The 15,769-nt window shown below is 34.5% G+C and overlaps 1 protein-coding gene across 4 annotated transcripts in view; it reads right to left on the minus strand.

The window, feature by feature from the left end:
- Window positions 1-6,933: 6,933 nt before the first annotated feature.
- Hycc2 (hyccin PI4KA lipid kinase complex subunit 2) overlaps window positions 6,934-15,769 on the minus strand; it is a 39,007-nt gene continuing 30,171 nt past the window's right edge. For 3 of the 4 annotated variants that reach the window (XM_090354589.1, XM_090354590.1, XM_090354592.1), the window contains 3 exons: window positions 14,751-14,910; window positions 13,882-14,049; window positions 6,934-9,100 (listed from right to left, as the gene is read on the minus strand). In XM_090354589.1, the coding sequence (XP_090210715.1) occupies window positions 8,499-9,100; window positions 13,882-14,049; window positions 14,751-14,910 (930 nt within the window). In that variant the 3' untranslated portion in view covers window positions 6,934-8,498. The remainder of the gene's footprint in view (window positions 9,101-13,881; window positions 14,050-14,750; window positions 14,911-15,769) is intronic. The other variant, XM_090354591.1, reaches the window with a different exon arrangement.

The raw sequence follows: 15,769 nt of genomic DNA on the forward strand, positions 1-15,769 counted from the left end.
TGGCTTTGAAACATGATCCCCAGAAGTCAGCCTCCAGTGTGTAGCTAGGATTACAAGCATGAGTCACTGTGCCCGGCTGTTATCTCTTATTTCATAGTATAATATATATATATTATATGTATTATATATCTGGGCAGGCGTAGGCACTATCCCTGAGCTTCTTTTGCTAAAAGCTAGCAGTCTACCACTTGAGCCACAGTGCCACTTCCAGCCTCATGCATAGTAGGCAAGCACTCTGCCACTAAGTCACATTCCCAGCCCCAGAATAAGTAATTTCATGTGTTGTCTTATTTCAGTATACATAAATTAAAAGTTCAACTACTCATGAATAAAATGGGGAAATAATGCTTTGGGGAAATAATGAAAAGATTTGTAAAGTATAAAATGGAGGTACATAAAAAGTAACTCAGGGGAATCCAATTAAAAGCCAAATAAAGCTATATTTTCATACTGTACAAAAGAAAATGTACATTCTTAATGTAACTAGATACACATAGGGGAAAATTACACATCCCTCAAGAAACAATATTTAACATCTGATACATTTCTGCATTGCAGACTGCTATTAGGTTTTATACATCTTTATTTACAATAACTTAAAATATTTTTTAATCTCTGGCAGATATTTACAATGTCAATCATGACTACATTTCACATTTCAACAGCCAATGGCATTAATCAATTCAGTAAGACAGAATAATGGCTTACATGCACCAAGAAATATGATCTTAACTGTGCAGGTTATTTTTTCTTCAGCTCTGGAAAGATATTCACTAGTCTGAATTTGAAAGATCACTCTATAGTGATCATAATTCCTACATGCCTACCCTATTTGAAGTTTCACCAGTACCATTCTCCAATACCTGGGAAGTTGTTTTAGTTTGTTTTGTTTTTTGCCAGTCCGTTGGCTTGGACTCAGGGCTTGAGCACTGTCATTGAGCATTCCTCAAGGTTAGCACTCTACCACTTGAGCCTCAGCACCACTTCTGGCTTTTTTCTTTGTATGTGGTACCAAGGAATTGAACCTGGGTCTTCGTGCATGCTAAGGCAAGCACTCTACCACTAGGCCAAACTCCTGGCCTCTTTTAAAAAAAAAAAAAAAAAAAAAAAAAAGCTGATAGAGCTGGGGGGTGGTGGCTCATGCCTGTAATCCTTAGCTCCACAGGAAGCTGAGATCTGAGGATCAAGGTTCAAAGCCAGCCCAGGCACAAAAGGACCTGAGACTCGTCTCCAATTAACCTCTAGAAAATGGAAAATGGGGCTTGGCTTAAGGTAGGGCAATAGCCTTGAGCTGAAGAGTTCAGGGACAGTGCCCAGGCTGAGTTCAAGCCCCATGACCCACATAAAAAAAGAAAAGCTGATGTATACACTCCCTGTCCTTTTATGAAACAAATATATGAAAGTCAAGTATTTCTGACTTGTCCACTATTAAAAAGAGCAGATTATTTAAAGCCAAAGTAGTAAAATTTAAAAGAATAAATCCTTCAGAAATTGCATAGCACAGAAATGACAAATTATCTTAAGAAAGGCAGTGGGAAAACAATCTGCACTGTAAAATAAGTTCATTTAGCCAGTAAATTGAATGTAAAGCCTAATTTTTAGTGTAAGAATAAATTTTAGTTAAGAATAAACATTCAATGTAAAATAATGGATACATTTATCATAAACATTTTATAATACCACATGGAGTATAATTCTCAATATAGTTTAGATGATAAAACCTTAAGAAAAAAACACAGTGATTGCTGGAAAGTCAGTCAGTTTTCTCTTTCCAAGACATCTAATCACCACATTCATTAATTTTTTAAACTATCACTTAAAATGAAAAAAAATACGTTAAATTTGTTTGGAACATCAATGAACATAAATTATGTTTCATGATTCATTGTTTTGCAATTTCATCAGTAATGGGGCTTGAAAATCAAGGCCTAGACGTGGTCTCTGAGCTCTTTTGCTCAAGACTCTACCACTTTGATCCACAGCTCCACTTCCAGTTTCCAATTAACCACTTTAATTGGAGATTAAAGTCTTATACAGGAATCTAGGCTGGCTTTGAACTGGGATCCTCATATCTCAGCCTTCTGAGTAGGTAGGATTACAGGCATAAGCCACCAGTGCCTGGATTGTTTCATGATTTAAACAAGTTATTATTTAATAATTTAAATAAAACTTTTAGTCTATACATTTTAAAAATATTTGTTTTTCTTCACCCAATCCTGTTTTTATACAAAGGAAAAGACCATTTGAGTGATCATAAATTACATAACTTTTGTAAACAAACAGTACCAGTTTGAATAATATCATACTTAGTAGAAATAATTGCTACCTTCATCGAAAGAGGTGCATTCCACAATTCTCCCCACAGTTTTTTATTACACAGCAAAATAATTTCTACCTTTTATTCAATACCAATGAATTAATTTTAGTTAAGGATATATGAGACTTGGGCACTGTCCCTGAGCTTGTTTTTGTTCCAGAATAACACTATACCACTTGAGTCATAGTGCCACTGCTGGCGTTTTCTGTTTATGTGGTATTGAGGAATCAAACCCAGGGCTTTATGCATGCTAGGCAAGCACTCTGCTACAAAGACACCTTCCCAACCCAAACTTATTTTTTTCTTTAACTGGTAATTTTGTTGAAATATTGATGCCTTACTGAGCTAAGGAAAAACCTCAGGTCAAATCCTGTAGCTTATATATTGGTATTTTTCAGGCAAAGAATCTCTTAATCTTTATTTCCCTTGGGGTTAAAGAAAGCAATCCTTAACATTGAGGAGGGCTTCCTTCCATAACAGGTGTTCTAAAATGGTATATGCTGGATAACATGTTCTTTGGTAAATTTTGTAATCAGTAGAGATTTAAGTTTTTTTTCTCTTTATATGATTAACACTGAGCTGGTTACACAGAAATAAAGCAAACTAGATTAATACCAATTTTGTAGATGGGGACTATCCAATTAAGTTCATTTCTCCTCTTTATTAAACCTACCTTCAAATACAGTTTTTAAAAAGGATTCAATTACAGCTAAGCCACATCTATTTGTTTTGTAAAATCTGTATTAAATGAAACTGTGGGAATACCACCACAATTTGTAAACAATAAATATATTATGAATACATATTCTCAAAATTGAGAAGCAAAACATAGGACCCATATTTCTGTATTATGTTGCCAGTTATTTCACATCTTTCTCACTCTATTAACTTCTATTTGCTTTTGTGTATATGTCTCATAGAACCAAAGGCCAAGATTACAAAAATACTGAAGAAATGACCAACATTGTGACCAAAATTTTGTGATTGTGTGGGGCTGGGTCAAAAGTAATGTGCATACATCCCTGGGTGATGACTCCCACAAACAATATTTCTTATGTATGTTAGAACCAGCATGATATATCCTACCTTTTAGATACATACAATTCAAGCAATGTAAAAATTCGTCTTACACTATTGATTATGACCATTTTAACATGAGAGCTGTACCAGTTGGGGGACTCATTATTAGGATTTTATTGGCATATTAATTTTACATTGCATTCCATATTATAATCTGATATATGCTCTAAATTTTAAGATTAAATGATCACTATCTAGTTGGTTTTCAAACAATTTTTCCCCAAAAAGCACTTTAAAAAATTAAAGTATTACAAGTAAATGTCTCAACCAACGTGGTGGTCAAACAATGACAGCAATCATTCAACTTGAAAGATAAAAAGTCATGTTCAGACTGTTTAATATAGCCACAGTATAGAAAAGTTCTCAAAAATTCTGTTTATCTGATCACTGCTAGGACCTAATGAGTTTTTTTAAACCAAAAAACAAATACATAACTGAAATACTGGTTTGTTTTAGAAAATCAAAACTTACTTTATGATGTAATCCAAAAACAGAAATTGAGAGATTTTCTTCCAGTGTTTGTACAGTATACTACCCATAAGACATTTTATGTACAAATGAACATGCAGAGAATTAAATGAGACAAGTGATAGCCAACAATTAAAGTACCTAAAAATGGACCCATACAAACCTCACAAAGTGAGGGAAGGAAAAACACTCTATTTCATTAAAATATTCACATAACAGCGCAAAACAAAACAATCTAAAGTTATTATCAGTATTCCAGTGTCTAATAAATAATCATAATAAATTTAAAGCTACTAAGTGGAATTTGAGAATACATGTCGAAAATATTAAGCTTAAATAACTGGGACTATCACCTTATAACTAGTTTATATGATATATACATTTTAAATCACATCATGGTCATTGTTCCATTATGGAATAATAAGCTTTATACTATAATCCTTTCTTAAACACATAGAAATATTGCTTTTAGCTGCTCTAAGCCAGTAAGGTCCAATCTCTCTCTTTATTAGAATTTAATGGGAGTTTACTTATTTTACACCTTTATTTTGCAATATTTCATTGTGCAATACAATTAATTGAAAGCTGGCTGATTCAAGAATAACATTAAAATAGCTAGAAACACTGATAAAATCCATCCCATTGGGTTTTTCATTTAAATAAATCCCCACAAATATAAACAACATGGCAGCATATAACTATTATGTGGCAGAAAATTATTAAGGCATAAATTAGAATGTACCTACCCTTATATCTCTATTGATAGCTAAAGTTTTAACAGTTCCCCATCTAAATTTATCACTCTACATTTTTCTGGATTTAACTTTCCTTAATGTGCTATATTCATCAACTACTAGACAAGAAATGTAAAGAAACTAGGGTGGAAAATATGTACCATATTTACCATGTAATGGGCAAAGAGAGGCAGTGGTATGATAAAAATGTATCTCATGGGAGATAAGGTTGATTCTGGCTCTGCTTCTTAGTTTGGTGACTTGATAGGTCACAACCTATTTAAGCCTCAACTTCCTCAGAAGGAATGGCTATATGGTGAGTGGAAAGGAAAAGGTATCCAAATTATCTATAGGGTTTCTTCTAGAACAAGAATTATGATTCAATTATAACTAGGTACAGAAGAGTGGGAACGGTAAGAATAGTGAGTGACATGGGGTTAAGATTTCAAATTGAAATCATAGTTCTCCCTAGCATGTATATTGAAGCGGATAACATGGTACTGGCCAGGGCTTGAACTCAAGGCCCCATGTTTACTCAGCATTCTTGCTTGAGCCATGCCTTCAGCCCTGCTTTTCTCTAGTTACGTTGAAGATGGAGTCTCACTGTCTCTTCTGCTTGGGCTGGCTTTGAACCAAGATCCTTTGGATCTTCATCTGAATAAGCTCAGAGTACAGGCACGACCCAACACAGTGCCCAACCTAAAACATCTTCATATTTAACATCTTACTACTAAGTTAAATTTTCATTTTACACTTTATTTAACTTCCTCGTAATGTTTTAAAACTAATGTCATAACAAGAGTTCTCAAACTTTTAGATATTTCATTGTATTCTTTAACTCTGGAATAGATTGTACCAAATTTATTATAGAAAATAAGTACTTTCTCCCTACTTTTCAGAGATGAGCAGATTTCTTTTTTAGTAAAAGAAATACAGAACCAAGTGTGGTGGCTCATGCCAGTAATCCTAGCTACTCAAGAGGCTGAGATCTGAGGTTCAAAGCCAGCTCCTAAAGTCTATGAGACTCTTATCTCTAACCACCAGAAAAACGGAAGTGCTGCTGTTGCTTAAAGGGTAGGGCGGTAGCCTTGAGGTGAAGAGCTCAGGGATAGTGCAGAGGCCTAGAGTTCAAGCTCCACAACCAAAACAAAAAAAAAAAAAAAAGAGAAAAAATAATATTAAAGAATGTTCTTAATGGATAAAGTCTGAAAATTGCTTGCAGATACACCTGAAATAAAATACAAAAAAGATACAATTTTTTTTAAGTTTGAGAGCTTGCTAAACGAATTCATTTCATTCCAACTGTATGTTGTATAGGAAATCTGTTCTAAAACCTTGAAGGTAAAGCTTAACCTATGTGAAATGTTTCTTCATTGAGACCAAGTCACAATACCTAAAAGAATGAAAATAAAGGTTACAGGATCACAAAATATCAATGGTCATGTATATATGCATACAAAATCTATACATACATACACATGCTAATAAATGAAATCCCAAGAAAAAATTTTAGCTAATTTTTCTGATACAGCATGAGATTACTAGCCAAATAAACTTTCATTTTATTATTATAACTTTTGGTTATTTTCTTTGTGCTTCAAAAATCATGCTTAATTGACAGTATATGTACAATCTGCTAAATTTAAAACAGCCCATTAGTTCCTAAATAGACAAGATATTTCTACCACAAAGTGAATGACCTCCAGTTATGGTGGAGGTTTCACTCACTGAAAGAAGGACATTACTTTCATTACATGTTTGAAACTTTCGTCCTCTTTAGTATATTATAAACATTTACTTCAGGTATTCTGGCTCTACTTTCAAAAAAAATTATTTAATTTATTTGACATCCCTAGTTAAATGAAAAGAAGGGATATCTAAAATATGCCTTTGTGATATTTAATATACATGATGTGTACACACACACACACACACACACACACACACACACACACACACACAAAACACTAAAGTCACCTAGCAACTTTTAGCTTTACCTTGGACTTTGGCAAAGTGGATATTAGTTCAGGTTCTAGTTTTCCATTTTCCTAAGAGCTGAAAAATGTTACAGACTATTAAACTCAATCATTCTTTTTGTAAAGAGTCTAGGATAAGGCCTTCTTAAAAAAATGGTCTTAATAATTTAAAAAAGGAGGGCAAAAAGAAATTTTAGGTGTAAAAAAAACAAGAGGCATCTTCTGGTTATCAAATTCTACCGTAATTTTAATTGTTAGAGATAAAAAGTTAAACTTTGTTACTTAGGAGAAGAATACTTCCTATAAACTCAAGTGTGTTCTTTCTTGCACAATAATAAAGTAAAAATGTCTGAATAATAAAGTAAAAATGTCTGAAAGTACAAAGACATGTATAACTTATGTATGTTGTGGAACGATAATTTACAGTTCAAGTTACAATACTGATTTTCAAAAACCCAATATATTCCCTTGTTTTTCACATTAGCGCCTGAGACCCAGAAGAGGTTATAACCAAATCAGAACAAAAATTCTTAAACCAATAATATACTATTATAGTTTCTTAGCAGTCATCAAATGCTACTTACATTCAACATCTAGCTTACTGGCATGATTCCCAAGTTTTATAAAAATGAGAAACTTTGCAGATATATGACTAGAAGATACACAAATTGCATTACACAAACACAAAGGCAGTATGGTCCTTATAAGAGAAATCAAGTCAGTACCCCCTGGTAGAAATGTTCTATAAAAATGTGTCACATTGAAGTGTCAATGTTTCCAGCCAATTATCTGTCCCTGATATATTTCCTTGAAGTATATATGATCTATCAGGACTTTAGGTGTCTTAATCCAAAATATCTGACTGAATTTAGGTACATCTAGAAAGCAGCTGAAAGGGTTTCTCCAATAGTTTGACATCACAGAAAGTGGATTGAGAAATCCCTCTCTTTACCTGAAGACGTACAGTACTACAGTTCAGTCATCATCAGCTTACAAAAGAAAAAAAGAATCAAAACATTCCCTCACATACAATCCCAAACAAGCTGAACAAAAACTACCCCTTCCCCATAAAACCCCAGCACCAAGTGTCAATCATTCCTGGAAAATAGAACATGCCCCTTGGATCTTCTGATTTGTTCTTCAAACGTGAAAAACAGAAATGACCTAAGTCCTTGTGGGAAGAGGGAAGACATATTAATAATGACTAGAGAGCCATTGAGAAAGTGCATTATCAATTACACAATCAACTTAAGAGTCCCACCCTCCAATGGAGGTGATCACAAACTGATTTAAATGCCTCAGTATTGAACATTTACATTCTCAGGATAAACAAAGCAGGAGAGGAAAAAAAAGAACTATCCTCATTTTAAAGAAAAAGTGCAGCAGTCTACCTCCTTTCCCCATGCTTCCCCATGATTGCACAGACTCAGAGAAGTCCAAAGTCATAGCATAATCTCTGAGGCACTCCTGGTTAAGAGAGAAAAAAATATGATCCAACCGCCTTCATAGTTCTTATTATGCGAACGAACCCGTTTTGTTTTTAAATGAAAGCCAAAGAATCATTTCATAGGGATCATATACACCATTTCCTCTGACATACCCTCAGTCTCACAGTGTTGAAATGGGACCGATCAGCCTACAATGGATTGCACATCACCCAAGGAGAAAGGAAGGCATGGAAAAGGCAAATGTTTTATACTGTTTCACAAACACATTTACAAAGAATAGGTAGAGAAGATATAGGAAGAGGGAAAAGAAAACCTTATTGCTTTTTTCATACAAAATATAGTATGAAGATACCTAAACTAAATCAAATCTGATTATGATGACCAATATTTTCACAATATGGGATGAAGTGTCTTCTTGCACAATGAAATGTTCAATTTTAAACGTTAAGCAGAAAGAAGAGAAAGGACACCAAAACTACACCTGGGATATTAGCTGCATATTGAAACTTGGGGATCGAGACTGCTTGGTTAAAGGAGCTCCTGGGCTGAGGAGCTCTTTACCTTCACCAGCTTGACCTAGCCGGTCTTCCTGGAGACTGATAGTTGAATATCGATTAGTATTGTTAGTTGCTAGATTAGTAACTCCCTCAGTGCCAACTCCAATGCTGGTACTTGCTTGACTGCCGTTTACATAGTCAAATGATTTACTTGAGGATGCACTGGCTGTCCGAATTAGACTTAAGCTATTGGTTTTTGGCACCACCTGGCCAGCAGGCAGACTCAGGTGTTTCTTCATCGGTGTTAGCTCAACTGAATCTACAGTAAGATCAGTTGGTTGTTGTATATACTGCTTGTGAACTACTGAATCTCGAGGACTCTCACTGGATTTGATGGAAGATGCTGTTTCTTTATCTTTGGCTGAGCGCCCAGCTGCTACTTTCCTTAAGCTTCCCCTCTGAGAAGAGGAGGATGGTTTGGTCCCAATTGGTTGGCTGCTGAGGGAAGCCCCAGATGAAAATCCTTCATCTGCATCATTCAGGTTTACAGATTCATCTCCTCCATTTATACCATCAGCACCTAAAACACAAACCAGACAGGCTCACCAGTGGTCAAGTTAAGTAAAAAAGCAATTGTGAATCAACAAAAATGACCTAATCTCTCAAATGTTTGCTATTGATTCATAATGGTCTTGCTATCCTTTTTCTAACTAGTTTAGGAAAATAAACGAGTATCCTATATTATTCACTGTGTTTAGAAAAATATACCTCTATACAGAATCCTACTATCTGATATTCTACTATTCATTGTATTTATTTGGTTTTAATTGCTTAAGTCCAGTTTTTGTTTCTTTGTTTGTTTTTGTCAGTTGTGGGCATTGTTCCTGGGCTCTTCAGCTCAAAGCTATCGCCCTACCCCTAGAGCCACAGCACCACTCCCAGTTTTCTGGTGGTTAATTGGAGATACGAGTCTCTCGAACTTTAGTCCCTAGGCGGGCTTTGAACCTCAATCCTCAGATCTCAGACTCCTGTGTAGCTAGGATTACAGGTGTGAGCATCACACCCAGCCTTTAAAAAATTTTTTTTTTTTTTTTTTTTTTTTTTGCCATTCCTTGGGCTTTCTCAAGGCCAGAGCTTGACCACTTAAGCCAAAGTACCACTTTTGGGTTTTTTTCTATGTATGTGGTATTGATGAATAGAACCCAGGTCTTTGTGCATGCTAGACAAACACTACCACTAGGCCAAACTCCCGGCCAGGTTTTTAACTATTTTAAAAATAGCTGCCATGCTATGAATAGTTAGGTACATAAACTAAACAAAAGAAGTCATCACTTGACCCATTCAAAAATGAACAAACTTTTCCTTCTTATCTTCTGTAATCCATCATATAGTAGACTGCACAAAAGAGATTCTCTTCTAGTTTCAGACATCTAGAATTATATCAAAAAGTTATTTAGCCTACTCAAATTTTTTTTCTTAATTATAATAACAATCTTACATATACTCAACAGCTACTTGCTTCTATATACTTTAAAAGTTTTTAATATGGAACATACAAATTTTATCACTTGAAACAAAAAAACATTACTTCTAATTTTACAATAATATTTTATCTTATAGACAAATCTATATACTGCTTTCCATATTTTCTTGATCAATATGAAGAAAATATCAGGGAACAGTCATAGAGAACCAGTGAACTTTAAGAACTTTTATTGTCTATATTATGTATTTCTATAACATTTTAGACTCAACAGTGAGATATATCATTATTGTATACTGTAATAACTATCCAGAAACTGCTGTTACTAAATATATATATATATATATGTATATGTATATAATCATGATGTTTTCTTGGGAGAGAAGCATATGATACTTTGAACTTGAGGTTCTCAAATAACCTAATTTTTACTGAAAGCATAATTAAACATTCTCTTAAAAAATATTTTTGCCCTTTCAAAAAGTGGTATTGATTTACCACATTATTAAATGTTTTTCCCATACTGCAAAAAAATAGGATTCTGTAAAAGAGACACCAACATTATAATTAAAATACAATGTTAGAAAACAATATAAAATATTACTTTGTCACCCAACTTAAGCAAAATATACACAGGATATTTAAACACAATCTTTTATTTAGCATAGTACCTAGAAAAATGAAAGTATTTTCTTAAGAATATTTTCTCACATGGATTAATTATTTCTTTCATTCTAGAAAAGAATAGTCTATTCTTAAGGCAAACACAAACGCACGCACGCGCACACACACACACACACACACACACACACACCAGCAGTTTAATAATGTTTAATCATCATGCAAAGCCATGTAAAAATGCATTTACTTTAAAAAATAGCAGCTGACACTACTTCTCTCAGCCCCAAAAGAAGTATATATAACTCAAAAATAAAAAATTTTAAGTATTTAATATATTAATATTTCATAATTTATTTACAAAGTACTCCAAAATGCCCAAGAATAAAGTTATTAGTTCAGAAGTAATGTAAAACTGAGAGGAAGCGGAAATTTATTTATTTATTCTGCCAGTCTTGGGCTTAGGCTCAGAGCCTGAGCACTGTCTTTGGGTTTTCTCAAGGCTAGAGTTCTACCACTTGAGCCACAGCACCACTTCTGGCCTTTTTCTATGTATGTAGTACCAAGGAATTGAACCCAAGTCATTGTGCATGCTAGGTAGGCAAACCTTCTACTAGGCCAAACTCCTGGCCCCAGGAAGCAGAAATTTGACACTGGGCTTGCCTATATTATTAGGAAAGGAGACTGAGAGAGTTAGTGCCAGCTCTGAATCTTGCTACATGCAGATCAGATACCAAGCAATATGGCCATCAAAAGGATGATGATAACATAAAAGTTACCATGCAAGAGAATGTACTGGTATTTTATATAATGAGAATGACTATTCCAGTCTAATGGAATGCTGACTATACTCTAATCATAGCCACTGCCTTCAGTTTAGTGACAGGTAAAAGATATTATATTCTCTCAATTTCAAATATAATAATTTTAATTATAAAACTAAAACCACCGTGCTACAATATTCCTTAAAAAGGAATTTTCTATGTTCATTCAAATTTTGCAGCAAACTACAGAATTATCAAAAACATTCACAGGTTCTTATAATTTCCTTCTATTTAAAAAAATCTCAAGGAATAAAAAAGGCAATTGTCTCATAACATTTTTGTTTGTAGTTTTATGGGCTGTTTTTGTTTTTTTTTTTTCTGTCAATTGTGGGGCTTGAACTCAGGTCCTAGGTGCTGTTCCCAAGTTCTTTTGCTCAAAGCTTGTGCTCTACCACAGTGACACTTCCATTTTTCTGATGGTTAGTTAGAAATAAGACTTTCATAGACTTTTGTGCCCAGGCTGGCTTTGAATCGTGGTCCTCAGATCTCAGCGTCCTAAGTAGCTAGAATTACAGATACAACACCACCCAGTTTTTGTTTGTAGTTTTCTTCCTAACTGCTTACTATCATTTATGATCTCAAAAAGAGACAACTAAAAATGATTCTCAATGTATTTTTTGTTTGTTTGTTTGCCAGTCTCAGACCTGAGTATTCTCAAGACTAGAGCTCTACCACTTGAACCACAGCACTACTTCTGGCTTTTTTCTATGTATGTGGTACCAGGAATCGAACCTGGGTCTTCATACATGCTAGGCAAGCATTCTACCACTAGGCCATACTCCTGGTCAATGATCCTCAATGAATTTTTCATACCTAACTTTCCTCTAAATTTAACTACAACTAATACTGATTTTAGAACCTAAATAAAGTGGTAAAACCCCACTCTCCTTTCCTTATGGCTACATACCTTAACAGATTAATAAAATATGTTATTTTAATATTTAATACAATGCGGCAAGATATTAAAAAGAAGTTACTATTTTGGTTTCTTGTTCATAATGTACAACTTCTGAAGAATTGTAAGCAATGCGTCAGATAAATTACACACTACCTAGAATTCTATGAACCATTAACATTAATACTTTCAAAATTCTACCAAAGATAGTGGACACACATTAGCTCATTTAGTCAAAAGAATTTTGAGAAATAGGCCATTATTCAATCAAGGTCAACTCTGGTTTCTTCATATACTTTAGCCTTACTTTTTATGCATTTAGACAAGCTGAAAACTAACCTAAGAAGATACAAAAATATAATAAAAAGAGACGTCCGAGAAGGATGCAGCTTCCATAGCCATATAAAGAAGGATCTCTAAAACAATACCAACTTCTCTGGGTTACTAGGTCATGCACATGCAACACTGTTAAATAAAATAAGGCCAATTTGGACAAATGGGCAAAGAACAGAGGTAGACTTAAGATTCTTACTGAGCATGCTCAAAGTTCTAATGCACCAAAGAGAAAGAAACTTCCTTAAGGTGGAAGTTATGTGTTTTAAGTACACTTGGTCTTTAAAATACATTTTAAAAATGGAAGCACCTTTAAAGTTACTTATTTTATTTCGTAAATGAGTATGAAACTTCAATAATGGCAGGTTTACATTCTATTTGTCTATAATTCCCTGTTTCACAAAGCTAATTCCTGTGATATTACATGCAAAACAGCAAGTAAATACTTTCCTGTCAAAGAGATGTGTTTTTTTACAGACAGTAGCAGGAGTAGAAGGATTGGCATTTTCATTTTAAAATACCTACCTCTAAATAATACATTTCAATTTTATTTGTGAGCTATATAATGTAACCATTATTTATAATAAGTTATAAAATGCATTGTGTAACCTATTAGCACATTCATGAAGATGTCAACATCCATTGGACCTAGGCAATTTAAGCCACAGATTATAAAAAGCTAATCAAACCAACATTTTCTGTAAAACACAAGAAAATTCTAATTAGCTAAATATTCTAGATTATATAAAGGACCAGCTCCACTTCAATTTCCCAAATACACTAATGTTTTAAAAGATCTTCAAAGAATTATTATATACATATATCAAAATTGACTAGTAAGTAGTATGTTCATTGGGTGCATTCTTTTCTTTCCTAATGTTAGAATAAACATGCTCAGTAATGAAAAAGTTCCAAGCATTTGCAGACCTTTTAATACAGGACCCTGCTTTGTTAGTAGCCATGCCAAGCTGTTCTTTGATTACACAAGGATGCAGATTCCAGGCCAGCACAAATGGCAACTAGAGATTGTACTTAACCTGGTGCTAGGCATATGGGAAGGAGGGGTGCTTTGCAAGGAGTAGCTAAATATGCCCTGGGGTAGTAGAAACACACACTAGAATGGAAAGAAGTTCTGCTTGGGGATAGACAGCTAGGATCCTCTTCCAATAACTGCCTCACTAACTTCTGCCTCCTCATCTCTGTCCTACCCTCTGTTGTGGCTGCTGCTGAGTTGGGCTCCGGCGAGCCATGCTCAGGGGTCCTGCGCACCAGCACCTCCCCCTCTTGCACACGTTTGATCCCTAGGTCAGTGGAGCCGAGTTGGATCGGGGAGCCAGGAATACTCGAGTCAGCCTCGTTTGAGAAGTCAAAGCCATCTGGGATTCAACATATAAAATTTTAGTGCTTTTGTGCTACTCTATTCTTTTCGGAGCATTCTGACCCAGGCAGATAAGAGAATGTATATATGAATATGAAATTAACACAAATACTAGTTATATAGTTACATGTGTGTGCACAGCATGCACACACATAAGGCAGCAGATGAACAATGTGAGGTTTGCGAATGAATAGGACAAAAATATAGGGATCATTAAAACGGCAATTAAAATTTCTTAGGCAAGACAGGTTGGCTGTTCAAGTACCAAATGTTTATGAAATACTGCTGTGTTCAGCACTTACAAAAAAAGAAAACTAAAGATAAAAATACAAAGATAAGAATCAATTCTTTTATAGATATCTTATATTGTACTATTTGGTCAGTTGTATAGTTTTCTCCCACAATGCTCATACATGCACCTTTTCTTGCCCCATTTAACAGGCTTAAAGTAACAAAGTTAACAAAAATTAACCTGGTCTTATTTTGTTATAACATTCATAGAGCCAGTATGACATCTTTCTACTTTATAAAATATATTTATTTTTAAACTATACAAGTACATTTTTAATTCTATTTTAAAAACAAAAATATTTTAATTCAATTACACAAAGTATTATGACATAATGTTTTAATATTATCAGTACAAACAATGATAGGTTTATCTGGATCATAAGCAGACTACTGGGGCTTTGTACTCACCTTCTCTCCTCCATCTGTGACGACGGATTGAAGCAGTTGTAATTGCAGTCCGAGAAATTCTCGGCACTGTTGGAGTAACTTCTACTTTAAGTACTTTCTGACCTTCTTGTGAAGAATCAGGAGCATCAAATGGTAATGAGTTTTTCATGGCATTGGCAACCTAAAATGATAATGTAAGTCTACATAAATTTACACTAACATACAGTTTTTGCTTATTACATACATCATATTTTCATAATTGTATAAATATTACATACATCATATTTTCATAATTGCATATCTACTTAAAATTGCATTATAAAAGTGTAAATGTGTCAAAATGTTTCTATTTTAGCCAGATACCAACGGCTCACACCTGAAATCCTACCTATTCAAGAAGCAGAGATGTGAGGATTACAAATTAAGCCAGTCCAGATAGGGAAGTTGTGAAATTCTTATCTCTAATTAATCACCATAAAAAGGCTAGAAATGCAGCAGTGGTTCGAGTGTAAAGCATCAGCCTTGAGTTAAAAAAACTAAGGGATAACACTTAGGCCCTCAGTTCAAGCCCCAGTACTATTGCAAAAAAAAAAAAAAAGTCCAGACTATGGGGAATACAACTTTTTTGTGTGTGTGTGTGTGTGTGTGTGTGTGTGTGTTGGTTGAGAGGCTTGAACTCTGGGCCTGAGTGCTCTCCCTGAGCTCTTCAGCTAAAGGCTAATACTCTATCACTTTTGAGCCATAGTACAGCACCCAGTTTTCAAGTAGTTAATTAAAGTCTCATGGACTTTTGTGCCCAAGCTGGTTTTGAACAGATCTCAACCTTCCAAATACATAGAATTACAGGCGTGAGCCACCGGAGCCAGGCCTGAATTCTAAAAACAACAGGCTTTTCCAAATAAGCGTTTATTTATTTGTTTGTCTGGGGCTTGAACTCAGGGCCTGGGCACTATCCCTGAGTTTCTTTTGCTCAAGGCTAGCACTGTACCATTTGAACCACAGAACTATTTCTGGCCTGTTCTGTTTATGTGGTATGCATT

This window comes from Megascapheus bottae, chromosome 21, assembly GCF_031878675.1.
Source record: "Megascapheus bottae isolate mThoBot1 chromosome 21, mThoBot2.hap1, whole genome shotgun sequence".
In the NCBI taxonomy this organism is placed as follows: Eukaryota; Metazoa; Chordata; class Mammalia; order Rodentia; family Geomyidae; genus Megascapheus; species Megascapheus bottae.